The sequence below is a fragment of the Hyaena hyaena genome, unplaced genomic scaffold, assembly GCF_003009895.1.
Source record: "Hyaena hyaena isolate Hyena2069 unplaced genomic scaffold, ASM300989v1 scaffold_426, whole genome shotgun sequence".
NCBI lineage: Eukaryota > Metazoa > Chordata > Mammalia > Carnivora > Hyaenidae > Hyaena > Hyaena hyaena.
In genome coordinates this window covers 1281715-1301625 of record NW_024081061.1, presented here as the reverse complement: position 1 = coordinate 1301625, position 19911 = coordinate 1281715, and the positions used below count along the sequence as shown (strand labels likewise).

Below are 19911 nucleotides of genomic sequence, written 5' to 3'. Positions count from 1 at the left end.
TGTCAGGCTCTGTGCTGACTGCCAGCTCAGAGCCTGGAGCCTGTTTCAGAGTCTGTGTCTCCCTCTCTCTCTGACCCTCCCCTGCTCACGCTGTTTCTCTCTCTCTCCTAGAAATAAATAAAAAATATTAAAAATAAAAAAAGATGAAAATAAAATAAATTACCGGCTGCTTCCAGCAATGCTTCTAATCGTGCCTGTGTCTCTGGATCCACAGTCCGTAAGTCTGCTCCTTCTGCAGTACTTGATAAGAATATCTCTGACGTTGTTTTAAGCACTGGGTTATCCAGATCTTCTTGGTCCAAAATAAATGATTCAACCTGTTTATGAATTAAAAATGCAGTATCTATTAAACTAATTTCCATATTGTCAGAATAACTATAAGGTAATATGATTTCTGATTTGGAATTTAAGTATAAGCAGATAAATTACTATAGTAACATGAGGCTTTGAGGGAGCCTCCTGCCTGTCTGCTTATCTTCAGACACGACTAAGAGTCTAACTCAGACCCACCATTCTGAAGGGGGTTCAAACTCATTCAAGTTTCCTGAAGAGCATTTCATCTTCTGTGCCTAGCACAGAGCTTGGTTTGTTTGTTTGTTTGTTTTTTAAATGAAACAAGTACATGAACAAGGCCCTTGTGAAGATGAAAACAGGACTAGGTAGTAAAAAGACTAGATAGCATGGCGACGTCATTAAGGCACATTTTTTTCTTCTTTTCTAACCAATTTTTAAATTCTGATTCTTAAAAGAAAATAATTATTTAAAAAAAAAACCTGCCAAACATCTGGAGCCCTATAGACAAGAAAGTTCTGTGAGGTTAGGAAACATACCTGTTTGTTCACTGCTCTATCCTCTGACCTAAGAATACATCATATAAAGTAGGTATTGAATACATATTTGCTGAAATCAGTGAATGGTATAAGCAAAAGCAACTGATGAAAATCAACATGTAACCCTCAAATTTCCAAACAAGTTAATTTTAAATGAGTTTCCTTAACAAGTAACATGTATACAATCTTTCTGGGAAGTAATTTGGAAACGTGTATCAAAATGCTTTAAAAGGCTCATAGGCTTTGATTCAGTAATTCCATTTTAAGAAATCTATCCTTAAAAAAGTACCTGAAAGCCATGAGGCACCTGGCGACCCACCTGGAAGGGCATGCGGCTCTAGATCTGGTGGTCATGAATTAGAGCCCCACATTGGGTGTAGAAATTACTTAAATAAATAAAACTTAATTTTTTTAAGTATCTGAAGGCCAGATAAAAATATGCAGGCATAGACACGGCACAGTAATTCAGATTCCAAAAATGAGAAAAAATTTACTACAATGGGGAATTTGATAAATACATTTTGTACATTAACAGGATGAACTACCATGTGGTCATCAAAAGCAATGTTGTTAAAGCATAATTTAGTGACATGACAAAACATTCATAAAGTTAAATGAAAACCACAAAATTCAAAACAGTACAACCTGTATTATGCTATAAATATATATGTATATGATTGTAAGCATGAACATGACTACTCATGTATATAATGAATACATACTTATATACATAGACATGTCTACAATATGTAAATATGTATAACCAGGAGGTTAATATATGTGTAGACAGATAGAAAAACAGGAACAGAAAAGTTAAGTACTTCTCCAAGGTCACACAGCTAATAAATAACAAAGACAAGGACAGATTTCAAACCCAGGCCACATAGCTACACAGGCTGTGTAGGCAATGCCACCACACGGGGCCACAGTATAGGGACTACATTATTTGGCATATTTGACTGGTTTATCATTAGTTTCATAATGGACACCAAAAAACATCCTAAGAAAGACTGTAAACTGAAAATCATTTGGTGACATTTTATTATCTAGTGAAGTACTAAAATTTTACAAAATAAACTTCAGATCTAATAACATGGAGCCATGTTACTATGCTGCAACACACCTTCTTTAATATGTAATTACAAAGATGCCATTCTAAACATTTATCCATGCTAACAGATAAATGTAGCCTACCAGTTGTTAAATTATATTAAAAGATAACTGCTTATACAATAAAAATCTTCTCATGGGCCCAAGAAATTACTAGGTATTATCAAGAACTTACAAGTTGCAAGGACAGATAAAACCATCATTCCAAATCTAGAATTTTTTAAATTACAGATGGTATTGAGAAGTTAACATTTCTATTTTATAAAAAGCATTGGTCTAATATGGTATTACACATATTATAAAGACAAATAGAGATTATAGGTACCATGTAACATTTTAAAAATCCAAGTTAAGGATTTTCTATTCTCTCCATTCATTTCCCCAATATTTACTCAAGTCCTGTTTTATATGAAGCACTATGAATGTAAAGAAATATGGTAAAAGATAGAAGTCAAAGGCACCATGACTATCACAAAAGACTCCCAAGAGAAACAAATGGTACAAATACATGCATTAAAGAGTGAGAAATCACTTCCAGCCCCAGTAATCCAAGATTCTGCACAAGAAACAGCATTTAAGTTAGGCTCTGAAGGATGAATAGAATTTCACAAGATAGTCATACATGGGGACAGAGGTAGGGGGAATGAAATAAAAAATGGGCTTCAAGATGCATTTGGAAAGTGATAAGTGGTTCACACTCAAAAAATATAAGGTCCTTCATATACTGCTTGTGGGAATATAAATGACATGGCCACTGTGGGGAACAGTTTTGTAGTTCTCCAAAAATTAAACATAGAATAGCCATATGAACCAGAAACTTCATTTCTGTGTATGTACCTAAGAGAATTTTTTAATGTTTGTTTATTTTTGAGAGAGACAGAGCATGAGGAGGGGAGGAGCAGAGAGAGAGGGAGACCCGGAATCTGAAGCAGGCTCCAGGCTCCAAACCAACAGCACAGAGCCCAATGTGTGGTTCCAAATCACGAAACACAAGATCATGACCTGAGCCAAAGTCAGATGCTTAACCGACTGAGTCACCTAGGCGCCCTTACCTAAGAGGATTTAAAACATACAAAAATTTGTGAATTTGTGGGTCAGTCTCTGTGCTGATAGCTCAGAGCCTGGAGCCTACTTCAGATTCTATGTCTCCCTGTCCCTCTGCCCCTCTCCCTCTCACACTGTGACTCTTTCTCTCAAAAATAAATAAGCCTAAAAAATTTTTTTTAAAACATACAAAAAATTGTATACAGAAGGCGATACCTGTATTATCCACAACAAACAAAAAATAGGGGGGAAAAGTCCATCAATTGGTAAATGGATAAACAAAATGGTATATTACATCTATATAATGTAATATTATTCAGCCATTAAAAAGAATAAGTAATGACATGTTATAGAATAAACTTACCTTGCAAATATGCTCAGTGAAAGTAGAAACAAGAAGTCACATATTACATGGTTCCACTTATACGCAATGACCAACAGAGACAAATTCGTAAAGACAGAAAGTAACTTAGTCGTTAACTGAAGAGTCAGAGGGAGGAATGAGAGTGAGTACTAATGGGTCTAAAGTTTCTTTCTGGAATGATGAAAATGTCTGGTATTAGCAGTGAATGTTGTACAACCATGTAAATATACTAAAAACCACTGAATTGTATACTCTAAAATGCTAAATTTTATGGTAATATAAATTTTATCTCAATTTTTTAAAAAACTAGAAAGTACCTAAAGTACAACTATGGCTTCAGGCTACACATCAACCAGGGACAGATTTGCATAACACCATGCAGATGATGATTTGCTCATCAGAGGACTCTAGATGCTGGCGAAGATGTGGAGAAACAGCCACCCTCCTACACTGTTGGTGGGAATGTAAACTGGTACAGCCCCTCTGGAAAACAGTGTGGAGTTTCCTCAAAAAATTAACAATAGAACTCCCCTAGGACCCAGCAATAGCACTGCTAGGAATTTACCCAAGGGATATAGGAGTGCTGATGCATAGGGGCACATGTAGTCCAATGTTCATAGCAGCACTCTCAACAATAGTCAAATCATGGAAAGAGCCTTAGTGTCCATCAACTGATGAATGGATCAAAAAGATGTGGTTTATCTATACAATGGAATACTACATGGCAGTGAGAAAGGATGAAATCTGGCCATGTGTAGCAACATGGATGGGCCCTGAGGGTGTTATGCTGAGCAAAATAAGTCAGGCAGAGACGGACAGCTACCATATGTTTGCACGTATAGGAGGATTAGGAGGAACTTAACGGAGGACTGTGGCAGAGAAGAAGGGGGGACGTAGGGGGTGAGAGGGAGGGAGGTAAACCATGAGAGACTCTTGAATGTTGAGAACAAAATGAGGACTGATGGGTATGGGGGACAGGGGAAAGGGGGGTGGTGGGCATGGAGGAGGGCACTTGCGGGGAGGAGCACTGGGTGTTGTATGGAAACCAACATGACAATAAATTATTAAAAAAAAGAAGTTGATTTGCTCATGGTCTACTTGGTCACCACAAGGAGGAGGAGAGACAATCAGTAGCAATGTCCTCCTGGATGTGAGTAATGTTATTATCACATACACAGGCCAGCACATCCCTAAGTGCTTGGAAGAATCAAATCTGGAAGAAAAACACAAAATAGAGATATGCCCTTGCCTTTTTCAAAAGGCTTACAACCTCTTACCGAAAATTAAAATTCAAAAAACTTACTCAGTTTAATCCTCCTACATCCTAAAATGCATGTAAATTCAAGTTTCAATCAGGCAACATGACATAATGGAAAGAATATTGTATTACAGATTAGGAGAATGAGGCTGAAGTATCAGTTTCATCAGGCACTACGTGTGACATTAGGCATGTCACTTTCTTTCTAACATTCCATTTCTTCCTCAATAAACAAATACTTGCTCAACCTATCTTATAGAGCTAGTGAAATGATGAAATAAGGTAAAATAATTTGAAAATAATAAAACACTATATAAATGTTATTTTTAGAATTCTATGTAATTACAACTCTTTTGTCCTGTTGCTCACCACAGTGTCTACCTTCTACGCCCTTTCAAACTGAAGAATGATATTCACGAAGAATCTCACATGATACATTTTCCTCACCATTTACTTAAATTTTTTTATTTTATTAATTTTTCCGGTTTTATTAAGACATAATTGACATATAAGACTGTATAAGCTTAAGGTATACAACATAACAATTTCATATAGTATATACTGTGAAATGATTACCATAGCAAGTTCTATCATGTCACATAGTTACAATTCTTTCTTCTGATGCTCACTTGAATTTTCAAGCATAGTTGAAGCATTTTATATTTAAGTTCTGGCCCAAAAGATCAAAGTTTAAATACCTATAACACTTGTGGGGAAAGTCTTAAGTTTCTCAGAATGAGTTATAATTAGTTATAACTATACACACAAATGATCTGAATACATTTATGTCAGTGAGAGGTCCCAAAATGCATCTGACTCTAATATATCCTTTGTCTTGACCTTTCCAAAATTTTAAAAGCCTGTGTCAATGTGGACTCAATAAAAGGAAAAAATATCCAATTATGCCTATTACTTTGGGAATACCTGGACGCTTGCTTTTGGCAGTTCATAAATATCTCATCTGATAAACCCGTTGACATACATACTCTTATAATTCAGATTGCAATAGCATTACTTCGAAATATATCTGGTCAGCCAACATGAAAACCATTTATAGCTACATGGAAACACTAAATTAGTCCAATTATGTATATTTAACATAAAAGGCTTGGTGAGATAGTCCCAAAAAACAGGTCTATAAAATGGATAAGTCCAAAACAATGTCAATTAACCTTTATCATGTATAAATACAGAAGCCTCGTAGTTTCTTATATACAGCTAAAGGATCACTGAAATGTCTCTGCTACCCAGTGACAGTTACAGAGCTCATCTCTATCCAGGAACTACACTGAGCAACAAACATGAAACTTCCACCAATAATGGTACTGTTTTTGCCAATGACAATAAAGTTTATTTCAAGTCTTTTTTATTGATTTTTAACGATTATTTATTTTTGAGAAAGAGACAGAAACAGAGTATAAGTGGAGGAGGGGCAGAGAGAGAAGGAGACACAGAACCTGAAGTAGACTACAGGGTCTGAGCTGTCTGCCCACAGCCAGACGCAGAGTTTGAACTCACAAATGGTGAGATCATGATCTGAGCAGTCAGATGCTCAACCAACTGAGCCATACAGGCACCCCTAAAGTTTATTTCAAGTCTTAAAGATTGCTACACACTTTTTCTTTTGTCTTTGATTAGGTACAAAAATAAATGGTGGGAGAAAAAAGATGAAAGGGAATCTGGCCCACAAAAACTTTTTCTAAGTAATCTTCTAAAGATGCGGGAAGGCAAAAACACTTTTAAATCTTCCTTCTCAAAAGTCTTTTCTCTCTCTCTCCCTTCTTTTTAAAAAATATCAGTACCTTCAACTAGAATTTATACAAATGGGGGCAAGAAGAAAAAGGGAAACAAGCATTTTCTTCTATTTTTTATCTCATTTGACATTTCAGAAATGAACAACCATATGGTACTGTAACCAGGAAGATTAACCAGACTCAACTATTATATTATCACCTGAAAAAAATGAAGTCAGTTACCTCACCAAAATCTAGTTAGAAAAATCACTGATTAACCCAGCTACGCTTTGGTCAAAACTCAATTCTACAAAAAATAAATAGGGGCGCCTGGATGGCTCAGTCGGTTAAGTGTTCAGCTCAGGTCATGATCTCACGGTTCATGGATTCAAGCCCTACATCAGGTTCTGTGCTGACAGTTCAAAGCCTGAAGCCTGCTTCAGTTTCTGTGTCTCCATCTCTCTCTGTCCCTCCTCTGCTTATACTCTCTGTCTTTCTCTCAAAAATGAACATTAAAAAATAATAAATAAATAAGATTTTTAAAAAAATTATCAAGTTGAAGTAAGCAGTGTTATAATTAAAACTCATATTAATGTTTTTTAAAAATTTATAAAAGCAAAATAATAAAACCTAACCTATACATTTGTCAATAACCAACTGCTACTTTTTCTAAGGTATATTTCTGGAAATAGCAACTGCTAGTTAAGAGACAGTTAGTGAAAAAGAAACATCCGATCATAAAACAGGCACATATATATATTTATATATTCTCCAGTCATGTGGTCATAACAAAGACTACCAAGCTCTCAAATATAAGCTGAAAACATTGCTCTGTAGAGAACATCTTTTAATATAACAATGAATTATGAAGCTTTTATTTTAAACATGTTAAATAAATTTGTATTTTGAGTTAGAGAATGAAATATTAGCCACAAATTTTGTTTCTACTAACTTTAAGAGCAATCATCACCCCCATGAATTCCAGCTGGAGCTATGAGAAAGCTCAAGGGAAGGCTAAATGTTTTACACTACTTTCCCTCACAAACTTTCAAAAGTAAAGTTCCCTTAAGAGATTCAGATTGCATCTTGTTTGTTTGTTTGTTTTATTTATTTATTTCTAGGAGAAAGAGAGAGACAGCGTGAGCAGGGGAGGGTCAGAGAGAGAGGGAGACACAGACTGAAACAGGCTCCAGGCTCTGAGCTGGCAGTCAGCACAGAGCCCGATGCGGGGCTCGAACCCACGAACCACGAGATCATGACCTACCTAAGCGAAAGTCGGACGCTTAACCGACTAAGCCACCCAGGAGCCCCTGGATTGGATCATTTAAAATGGAAAGCTAAGGGGCACCTGGGTAGCTCAGTCAAGTCTCCAACTTTGGCTCAGGTCATGATCTCAAGTCAGTGGGTTCAAGTCCCACAGGGGGCTCCACACGAGCCTGCTTGGGATTTTTGCTCTCTCTTCTTTCTCTACCCCTCCACTGCTTGGGCTTTCTCTCTCAAAACAAACAAACAAACAAACACAAATAAGTAAGCTTTTTTAAAAAAAGAAAGAGAAAATGGAAACCTAAATAAAACATTTTAAACATCTGAAACTTTTAAAAAAATGATTTACTATTTCTCTTCTCTTTTGTACAACTTATATTTGTATAGACCAATATGTCTTACTTTTCCCCACTCAACCTAAGTCCTCTACTTTAAGTCAGAATCAGCATTCACACCAATTTTAGAATGCAGGTGGCTTAGTATGGATTTCTACTTGGAAGGGCAAAAAGGATGGATCAGTGTTCCAAGAGATAATTACTGAAGGACATAGCAATTCCTTTTTGCAAAAAAACACAGTATTCATAAGTTTCAACAGTGGGGTGCGTGGGTGGCTCAGTCAGTTAAGTGTCTGACTTGGGCTCAGGTCATGATCTCACAGTTCATGGGTTTGAGCCCTGCGTCCGGCTCTGTGCAGACAGCTAGCTCAGAGCCTGGAGCCTGCTTCAGATTCCGTGTCTCCCTCTCTCTCTGGCCCTCCCCTGCTCATGTTGTCTCTCTCTCAGAAATGAATAAAACATTAAAAAAAAAGTTTCAACAGTAACACCACAAATATGCCCCAAGATGCATTCAAAGAGAGAAAGTAATACAGTTGCAATTTAGGACCATATAATGATAAATCTAGGAATGAGTTGTGCTGATACTATAAGGCCCAATAAAATCAGCAAAAACATTTTGGAACACTGGAACAAAAAGGCTATATTCTTAAACATAAAAACTTTTCAAATTTCTTTCTACAAGGAAAACTGTATTCCCAATTTCAGACCCACAGTCCTCTTCTCAAAAAAAAAAAAAAAAAAAGGCAACAGCAGGGTACCTAGGTGGCTCAGTCAGTTAAGTGCCCGACTCTTAGTTTCACCTCAGGTCATGATCTCACGGTTCGTCACCTGGAGTCCCGCATCGGACTCCACTGACTGTGGAAGCTGCTTCAGATTCTGTCTCCCTCTCTTTCTGCCCCTCCCCTGCTTGCTCTCTATTTCTCTCAAAAAAAAAAAAAAAAAAAAAGCAACAGCATCTTGGGATATCTGAAGTTGATTGGTTTCACTCACCCAGCACAAGAGAGAACCACTGTGCTTTTCCTAATTCTAAGTCAAAACTGGAGAAAACTAACTTTACTTTGTTCAGCTACAAAAACTTAATTTCTAAACTACAGTTTTAATACAGAATCTACTTTTTTTTTTTTAAGTTGCTAATGGAAGATGGCAGAAAGGAAGGTCTTAAAAATAATAGGTACTTGAGAAGCCTAGCTGGCTCAGTTGGTAGAGCACGTGACTCTTAATCTCAGGGTGGTTAGTCCAAGCCCCACATTGGATACAGAGTCTACTTAAAAAAAAACAAAAAACAAAAAAACAAAACTCTGCTGTTTAAAAAAAATAGGGGTTAGGTCCCTGGGTGGCTCAGTTGGTTGAGGGACCAACTTCGGCTCAGGTCATGATCTCACCGTTCTTGAGTTTGAGCCTTGCATCAGGCTTGTTGCAGTTAGTGGGAAGCCTGCTTCTGATCCTGTCCCTCATCTTTCTGCCCCTCCCCTGCTTATGTGCACACTCTCCCTCTCTCTCAAAAATAAACCTTTAAACATAATAAAAATTTTTTTAAAAATTTTAAATAAAACAAAATAGTAGTTCCTGGATAGCTTAATCAGTTAAACATCTAACTCTTGATTTCAGCTCAGGTCATGATCTCATGGTTGTGAGACTGAGCCCAGCATGGACTCAGCACTGGGCATGGAGCCTGCTTAAGATTCTCTCTCTCCCTCTCTCTCTCTGCTCCTCCCCTGCTTGCATGCAGGCTCTTACTCTCTCTCAGAAACAAAAACAAAAACAAAACAAAAAGTACCATGAATTAAGTGTTTAAAAAAAAATAGGCTACCATTAATAAAAGGTCTCATATCTATCAGCATTTTCCTTATATTATTCCATTCAATCATCTAACCTACTTGATGAAGTAGATGAACAGATCTTCATTTTAAGTAACTGAAACTCAGAAAAGTTAAGGGACTAGCCCAAGATCACATAACCATGCTGGATCTGAAGCCACATATTTTGGACTTCAAAACTCATGCCCTAAAAAGGATATGTAGTAAAAACTACACCAGACTGTATTAAGTGGATCTTCTAAACAATGGAGTATAACGTGGCGCTTGGATGGCTTAGCTGGTAGAGCATCCGACTTCAGCTTGGGTCATGAGCTCACGGTTGATGTGTTAGAGCCCTGCACTGTGCGTTGCACTGACAGCGAGAAGCCTGCTTTGAATTCTCTGTCTTCCTTTCTCTCTCTGCCCCCTCCTGCTTCTCTCTCTTGAAAATAAACATTAAAAAATTATAATAAACAAACAATGGAGCATAACTAAAGCAAACACTAGCCAGTTAAGTAAATTAAAAAAAAAAACTACAAGTATGGTAATGCCTCAGTTTAACAATAATAGTAATGTCAAGAAAAAATTTGCCTAAATAAAATTAAATATAATCAAGATTATCAAACCCACTCACACCTCTTTTGTCTTAAAAAGAAGACAAACCATGTTTTCACATAGTAATTTCTGGCACCCACAACTGCATCATTTCTAATGTACACAAACAATACATATACAACAAAATGTGCCACTAACACGTTTTTTAAAAAAACAACTACTCACGTAGTCATTAGTAAAGTCACAAGGGATTTAAGCCAAGAAAATCTTACTGTTGAAAGGAGAAACTTCCTATCTTCCCTGCAGTTAGACAGAAGTCCTGGCTTCTACTTATTACCCCAAATAGAAAATAATTATTCAACATTCCAAAGAAATACTTGATATTAATAAATTAAAAAGAGCCTCAAACACCCAAAAGCTTCCAATTAATGCCAGGAAGGGGAGGAAGAATACTGACTAAGAGCAAGAACTCCTGGAGTACCACTTCATCTCTCATAGTGTAATCTTAGTGAACTTGTTCTCCTCTTAAACTCCTTTTCCTCAACTATAAAATAAGGAGAGCAATAACTATATCACAGGGTTATTGATGAGCAAGCAAGATACTATATCTAAAATTGCACAACAGTGCTTAACACATGGTAATTGTTCAACAAATATTAGCTGATATTATTCCTATTAATATTACCACTACTACTATCATTAAGGTCAGCTTGCCTTGCCTTCCTATACTCTTACTCTCCACTCCATAAAAATAATATACAATCCATTATATTTATCTTAAGCTAATAAGTAACCTGAGCATATTAAGCAATGCAGGCACATTCAATCAACATTTATCAGGCATCTACTATGTGCAAACATTCTATTCTATACTGGGAGCACAAGAAATAAGACACGATTCTTGTTCATTAATACAATCAAATAAATGCAATTAAATACTACAGATACTATACTAGTTATATATGGACAACATGGCAACACAAAAGAAGGAATGATCAATTCCAACTAGGGTAGTGATGGAGGAAATGAGCTAGAGATGACAACTCTGGAACAAGAAGGTTTCCAACAGGACGGGGAAGAGGGACATCAGTGACAGCAGCAGTAGTATATAGTAGTAGTTACAAACATGGGCTTTAGAATCCCAGCTACTTGGATTCAAATCCCAGCTCCATCATCATTAGATGTATGACTTTTGTGTATGTTACACAATATCTCTAAGCTTCAGTTTCCTCATTTGTAAATTGTAAAAATCTGTAAATATCACTATCTTCAAATGGTAGTCGTAAAGTTTATTTGAGAATATATAGATTAAGTACTTAAGCCAGGGGACAATAAGCAAGAATTCTAGAAGCCAAAGTAGCAGAAGTAAATTTAAGCAGGGCCTATAAAAGCTTGATGGGTTCAGAGAACTACAACAATTTAGAATGGATAGAATACAAAAAGCAAATAAAGGCACAAAAAGGATAGAGTTAAGGTGTCTGGGTGACTTTGTCAACAAAGCGTCCAACTCTTGACTCCAGCTGCAGTCATGATCCTGGGTCCTGATATCGAGCCCCATGTTTGGCTCCACACTGGGCATGGAGTCTGCTTAAGATTTCTCTCTCTCTCCCTCTACCACTCATGCTTGCTCTCTTTCTCTTCCCCTCTTAAAAACAAACAAAAATGACAGAGTTGAAAAAATAGAAGCCAAATCCTAAATAACATTGTATGCCACATCAAAGAATCTGATTTATCCTTTATCTAAGAAATGAGAAGGCATTTTGTCAAGAGGGACATGACTGAACTGCCATTACAGAATTTACTCTGATAGCAGGGTAGAGGAAGAATTAGAGAGGTATAATCTTGGAGGTAGATAGAGCCAGGGATTACTGAAATAAGTGCCCGTGAAAGATGATGGTTTTATTTATGTATGGCAGAGCATTAAGGACACACAGAAAGGGACAAATAAACAAGATGTTAGGAAAGAACCTACGGGACTCAGTCCTCACTTAGATATGTATGATGAGAAGAAAGCAGATGTGAGCTCTGAGGTTTCTGACTACAGTAACTCACTTCAGGGCAATGTAATTTACATAGGGGTGGGGGGAGATAAGGGTGGAGGGGGAAATGATGGGTTCAGAGTTAAAATTGGTGACCCTGAGGTGTTTATGGAACATACAAATAGTAGACAGTTGGAAGGCCTCTTGGCAGACTGCTAAAAGTAAGAGATAGAAGCCACATGAATATCTAAGAGAAGAAAGTTTCTGAGAGAACTGCAAATGCCAAAGGCTCTGAAGCAGGACATGCTTGGAGACTTTATAGAACATAATGAAGCAGTTGTGGTTTTGCTTAAATATGAACACAAAATAATCTTATGCTGATGGACTTTGTATTCTTTCATTTTTAATCATCGCCCCTTTAAACTTCCACTTAAAACTCATCAAACTCATAAAATAAAACAACCAAACATCAACCTTTAGAGTGATCATCCAATTTACACAGGATAGTGTTCCATACATTTGCGCTTAGGATCCTGGATTGTCACAAGACCATGAAAATATTATAAGAGTTAATGCAATTAAAGTACACGATGCCTTGAACACACTCAAATGTAACTTGTTAATATGTGAAAGGAGTTTGAAAAGACAAATATAATTTGAATAAATAATTTACCTTGTTTTAAGAAGCTCCCTGAAATGTTCATGCTTGTGAAAATACTGATGTCTTTAAGGACAGAGACATTTTTTCATCTTTGTAATTCCAAAGCCTAGCACAAAGCTTATCAAATAGTAGCCTCTTTGTATGTTATTGTCAAATGAATAAATCTACTCTACAATACCAATCAGAATTAAACAGACTGCCAAGGACTCTAACTTCGGAAAGACACAATTTTATTATGCATAATGTGAGTGCAAGAAGAGGTCCTACCCTAAACTAAACTCTGACTTTCTTTTCTAGAGAATGAGTGAACGATTGTTAACAGATTAGCAACAAGGAAATAATACACAATGGTGCACTTGGGTAGCTCAGTCAGTTATGTGTCCAACTCTTGATCTCACCTCAGGTCTTGATCTCAGGGTTCTGAGTTCAAGCCCCATGGTGAGCTACATGCTGGGCATGAAACATACTTAAAAAAAGGGCAGCGGTAAGGGCGCCTGGGTGGCTTAGTCGGTTAAGCGTCCGACTTTCACTTAGGTCATGATCTCGCGGTTCGTGGGTTTGAGCCCCGCGTCGGGCTCTGTGCTGACTGCCAGCTCAGAGCCTGGAGCTTGTTTCAGATTCTGTGTCTCCCTCTCTCTCTGACCCTCCCCTGCTCACGCTGTCTCTCTCTCTCTCTCCTAGAAATAAATAAAACATTAAAAAAATTAAAAAAAAAACCAAAAAACAAAACTGTACAATCACATTATTCTAAATGATAGGAGGATAATAGGTCAAATCCATGCACTTAAGTATAGCCTTTAATGTTCTCTTCAAACTAAAAGAAAAAAAGCTTTTCTTTATTAAATCCTAGGTAAAATGGGTAATAAAATGTAGTACACACTCTCCCTGTTCATAGAGTCAAAATAACTAATAATTTAATATAATCGCAGCCATTTGAGCAGTGACATCTAAGATTTGTTTTTGCAATTTAATCACATAGGTGATAACACTGGCTTAGGTGTCAAGCAAATTGTATGTTACTTAAATATTGGAATCACACCTCTTAAGTAGTTGTTAGAACACACCAGATGCAAGAACTCTAATTACTATGGTTTATATTTTATCCCACTTTTTCATTTCTCTAATATACTGAAAAAATAAATTCTGTCCATATTTTTCACACAGACTATAGTCTATTTCAGGTGCATTCAGATTACAACTACCTAAATCAACCATCTCTTCCTACTTCAGTTTTATTCCTCTCAAAAATCAAACACTAATATTGGGACAACTAACTCTTCTCATAGCCTAGCAAACACAACTTTAAGTAATATGAGTTGTCCCTCCAGTAAGTGTACGTCAATGGGGTAGAAATTTGAAGAGCTAGAATATTATTAATGGAAGAATGTTATTTTGTCTGTGACCATAAATTCTGCAGCATATTAAATATCCCCTATTAAACTCTTCTGAAGAACAGATCAAGAGAATGAGAATATATCTGATAACTTAGAATAGCAAAAACAATCTTGAAAAAACAAAGTTGGAGGACTTACACTTCCCAATTTTAAAACCTACTGCAAAATGCTACAGTAATCAAGACAGTACGCAACCAGCATAAGACATCTAGATAAATGGATTTTAATAGAAATAAACCCTTACATTCAAAGTCAACTGATTTCTGACAAGGGTGTCAAGACAATTCAATGGAGAAAAGAAAATAGTCTTTTCAGCAAATGATGTTGGGACAAATTTGTTATCTACATTCAAAAAGAATGAGGTTGGGGTTGCATGGGTAGCTCAGTCAGCTAAGCATCCCTCAGGTCATAATCTCACAGTGTATAGAGGGTCAAGCCCCACATGTGGTTCTGTGCTTATAGTGTGGAGCCTACTTGGATTCCCTTTCTCCCTCTCTCTTTGTCCCTACCCTCCCCACTTTCTCTCTCAAAAATAAATAAGTAAACATTAAAAAAAAAATGAGGTTGGACCTCTACCTCAGACCTTATATAAAATTAACTTAAAATGGATCAAAGACCTAAATGTAAGAGCTAAAACTACAAAACTCTTAGAAGGCAGCAGGCATAAATCTTCACAATCTTGGATTACACAAAGTTTCTTAGACATGTCACCAAAGGCACAAGAACAAAAGAAAAAAACAAACCAGATAAATACACTGAGCTTCACCAAAATTTAACTTTTAAGTATGGGGGCACCTGGGTGGCTCAGTTGGTTAAGCGTCCGACTTCAGCTCAGGTCATGATTTCATGACTCATGGGTTTGAGCCCCGCGTCAGGCTCTGTGCTGGCAGCTAGCTCAGAGCCTGGAGACTGCTTCGGATTCTGTGTCTCTCTCTCTGACCCTCCCCTGGCTCATGCTGTCTCTCTCTCTCTCAGAAATAAATAAAACATTAAAAAAATTTTTAAATAAATAAAAATAAATAAAACTGTGAAGTACATAATCAAGTGAAATCACAAACCATAGAATGAAAGAAGATATCTGCAAATCATGTAACTGATACAGGACTAGTGCCTAGAATATATTAAAAAAAACCACTTGCAATTCAACAATAAATAGCCCAATCAAGAAATGGGAGAAAGATCTGATAGGCATTTCTCCAAAGACATACAAATAAGCACATGAAAAGATACTCAACTTCACTAGTTACTGAGGAAATGCAAATCAAAACAATGAGTTACCACTCCATACCCGCTAGGATGGCTATATTTAAAAAAAGGGAGGGGGGAAATGCCTGGGTGGCTCAGTGGATTGGACTTCCCTGCTCTTGATTTTGTCTCAGGTCATGATCTCAAGGTTGATGGGACTAAGCCTTGTGTTGGACAGTGTGCTAACAGCGCAGGAGCCTGCTTGGGATTCTCTCTCTGTCCCTCCCATGCTCTCTCAAAATGAATTAAAAAAAAAAGTGACCAAGGTTGTGGAGAAGTTGGAAACCTCAAACATTGCTGATGGGAATGTAAAATGGTGCAGCAGCATAAAAAGCAGCTTGGCAGTACTTCAGAAAGTTAAACACAGAGTTATATGACCTAGCAATTCTATTCCTTAGGCATACACCCAAGAGAAGTGAAAAGAAATGTTCATGCAAAACTTGTACAACAATGTACACAGCATCATTATTTATAGGGACCAAAATGTAGAAATAATTGATAAACAAAATGTGGTACATCCACAAAATGGAATATTTTTTTCAATGAAGTACTGATACATTAAACATGTATTAATCTTGGAAACAATATCCTAGGTGAAAGAAGCAAGGAACAAAAGACCGCATATTGTACGATTCCATTTATACAAAACACCCACACAGTCTCTGGCAAATCCAGACACAAAGGCATATTAGTGATTATCAAGGAAAGCAGGGTGGGAGTAGGAAGACGGTCACAAAATGATTCCTAATGGGAATGTTTGAGGGGTGATGAAAATTCTTTCAAATAGATAGCGATTATAGTTGTACAACTTTGTGAATATATTAAAAACCACTGCACTGTACATAAAGAGTAAACCTATGATACTGGATTATATTTCATTTTTTAAAACTTCGGGAATTAGAATTTGAAAAGTACTTTAGAAACTGTTAAATTCCCTATTTTGATAAACGTACTGTGATTATCTAAGAGAATATTTAGGGAATGTACACCGAAGAATTTAAGGGTAAAGAAGCATGATGTGTGCAACCTATTTTCAAATGATTCAGAAAATAAATTATATGCTTTATTTGTTTATGGAAAGAGAGAGAGAGAATAGGACAATATGAACACAACTGGTGAGTCTGGGTAAAGAATACAGTGGAGGAGTTCCTTGTACTATTCTTGCAATTTTCTAGTAAATCTAAAATTATATCAAAATAAAAAGTAACAAAAAACAATGTATCCAATATAATTGGGACTACTGCCCCTTTTGGGATTGCTCTTTGATAATGATATTTTGTTTCACATATGTTGCTGAATTTAGTGGCTGCACAATTTTTAAAAGGCAAAAATTAAAATGTAAAGATGGATGTAGCAGAAGAAACAGTAAACAGAGAAAAAAATCAATTAGAAGCTGATAGGAGCTGAAAGCCCTTCCAAAGTGTACCTCTCAAAGTATCAACTGACATGGCCAAACCTTTATTTTCCAACTCATACATCATAAAAAGCTTATGTGAAATTTTTTCCAATTCCACATCATTAAAGAAAATACTACAGGTTTATTTATCTAGCTTTAAAACCATATTGAGATAATTGTTACAAAACTGAACTCATCTCTAATGATATACAGGATAAAATGTATTCTTCCTAGCATTTAACCAATATATTAAGAATTGTAATCATTCACAAATTAGCCAATGAGGACAAATCAGGAAAATAAGGATTATATTACAGAAACATCTACTCAGAACATTATTCCATGTTAACTGGGTTCAAGGCTTTAGGGAAGCCATTACTGAATGGTCACACAGTCTCTCCCTATTATACATGATCTTTATTATTTTGTCAAACTCAAACCTTTTGATTTGCTATTATCTAATCTGATTTAAAAAAAAATCACACAAGACTTACATCAAAACTTGTTCTCACTCAGGGGCCCCTAGCTGGCTCAGTCGGGTAGGCCTCTGACTTCGGCTCAGGTCATGATCTCATGGTTTGTGAGTTAGTTAGAGCCCCGTATCAGGCTCTGGGCTGACAGCTCAGAGCCTGGAACCTGCTTCAGATTCTGTGTCTCCCTCTCTCTCTGCCCCTCCCCAGCTTGTGCTCTGTCTGTCTCTCTTTCTCTGTCTCAAAAACAAACATTAAAATTTTTTTAAAAAACCAAACATTTGTTCTCACCCAAAAAGTGATTTACAGATTCAATGCAATCTCTATCAAGGGGCAAGTCAGTTAAGCATCCGACTTCAGCTCAGGTCATGATCTCATGAGTCATGAGTTTTAGACCCACATTGGGGTCTGTGCTGACAGCTCAGAGCCTGTAGCCTGCTTCAGATTTTGTGTCTCCCTCTCTCTTCATCCCTCCCCCACTTGTGCTCTGTCTCTCTCTCTCAAAAATAAATAAAAACATTAAAAAAGAAAAAAGCCCAAGGGCAATTTTTGCAGAAATACAAAGGCTCATCCTAAAATCCTTGTGGAATCTCAAGGAACTCTGAATAGCCAGAACAATCTTGAAAAAGCACAAATTTAGAGGACCAACACTGCCTGATTTCAAAACTTACTACAAAAATTACAGTAATCAAAACAGTGTGATACTGGCATAAAACAGACCAATGGAACAGAACAGACAGGCCAGAAATGAACCCTCCAATATATGGCCAAATGGTTTTCTTTTTTTTTTTTTGAGGACAGAGAGAGACAGCGTGAGCAGGGGAGGGTCAGAGAGAGAGGGAGTCACAGACTGAAACAGGCTCCAGGCTCTGAGCTGGTAGTCAGCACAGAGCCCGACGCGGGGCTCGAACCCACGAACCGCGAGATCATGACCTAAGCGAAAGTCGGACACTTAACCGACTAAGCCACCCAGGCGCCCCTGGCCAAATGGTTTTCAAAAGGACACCAAGACCATTCATTGGGGGAGTTGAGAGTCTTTCAAATAATGGTGCTGGAAAAAATGGGTATCTATAAGCAAAAGAATGAAGTAGGACCCGGATCTTACATTGTATACAAAAATTAACTCAAAATGGATCTAAGACTTAAATGAAAGAGCTAAAACTATAAAATTTTTGGAAGAAAACACTGGAGAAAATCTTCATGACACTAGATTTGTCAATAACTTCGTTGATATGACACCAAATGTACAAACAAAAGAAAAAATAAGTAAAATGTACTTCATCAAAATTAAAAATGTTTAGGCACAAAAGGACACTATCAACAGAGTGAAAAAGCAACCCAATGTATGGAAAAAAAATAGGTGCAAGTTATATACATAAGTGACAAATATACAAAGAACATCTACAAATAAACAATGAAAAAACAACCCAATTAAAACTGGGGAAAAGAAAGATTTGAATAGACACTTTTCCAAAGATATACAATGGCCAAAGGCACATAAAGATGCTGAACATCAGGATTCATTAAAGAAATGCAAATTAAAACCACAACGAGTTACCACTTCACACCCATTAGGATGGCTATTATCAAAACAAAATAGAAAATAAAAGTATGGGCAGAATGTGTGGAAAGTGGAACACTTGTGCAATTCTGGTGGGAATGTAAAATAGTATAGCTGCTATGGAAAACAGTATGGTGATTCCTCAAAAAATGAAAAATAGAATTACTATATGATCCTGCAACCCCACTACCAGCTATATACCCAGAAGAACTGAAAGCAGGGACTTGAACAGGTATTTGTAAACCATGTTCACAGCAGCATATTCTTTTTTTTTTCTTTAATGTTTGTTTACATTTGAGAGAGAAAAACAGAGTGTGAGTGGGGAAGGGGCAGAGAGAAGAGGGAGACACAGAATCCGAAGCAGGCTCCAGGCTCTGAGCTGTCAGCACAGAGCCTGACGCGGGGCTCAAATTCCCAACCTGTGAGATCATGACCTGAGCCGAAGTCAGACACTTAACTAACTGAGCCACCCAGGCGCCCCTCTTTTTTTTTTTTTTTTAAAGTTTATTTATTTAGAGAGACAAGGAGAGCAAGTTCATGCACACACACCTGTGCAAGGGTGGGAGAGGGGCAGAGAGAGAGGGAGAGAGAGAATCCTAAGCAGACTTCGTGCTGTCAGTGCAGAGTCCAATGTGGGGCTTGGTCCTATGAACCGTGGGATCATGACCTGAGCCAAGATCAAGAGTTGGATGCTTAACTGATTGAGTCACCCAGGCGCCCCTCACAGCAGCATATTCTTAAGGGCCAAAAGATAAAAGCAATCCAAGTGTCTATCAACAGATGAATGGATAAACAAAAGGTGGTATATACATACAATGGTATAGTATTCAGCCTTTAAAAGTAATGAAATTCTGACACGTGCTACAACATCGATGAACGCATGAATGCATAATGGTAAGTAAAATAAACCACTCACA

The 19911-nt window shown here is 37.1% G+C and overlaps 1 protein-coding gene across 15 annotated transcripts in view; it reads right to left on the bottom strand.

Moving 5' to 3' along the window:
* Window positions 1-19911, bottom strand: part of LOC120245652 (ankyrin repeat and KH domain-containing protein 1) — a 138049-nt gene that overhangs the window by 106976 nt on the left and 11162 nt on the right. For all 15 annotated transcript variants that reach the window (XM_039252772.1, XM_039252773.1, XM_039252775.1 and 12 more), the window contains exon 2: window positions 164-317. In XM_039252772.1, coding sequence (XP_039108703.1) covers window positions 164-317 — 154 coding nt within the window. The remainder of the gene's footprint in view (window positions 1-163; window positions 318-19911) is intronic.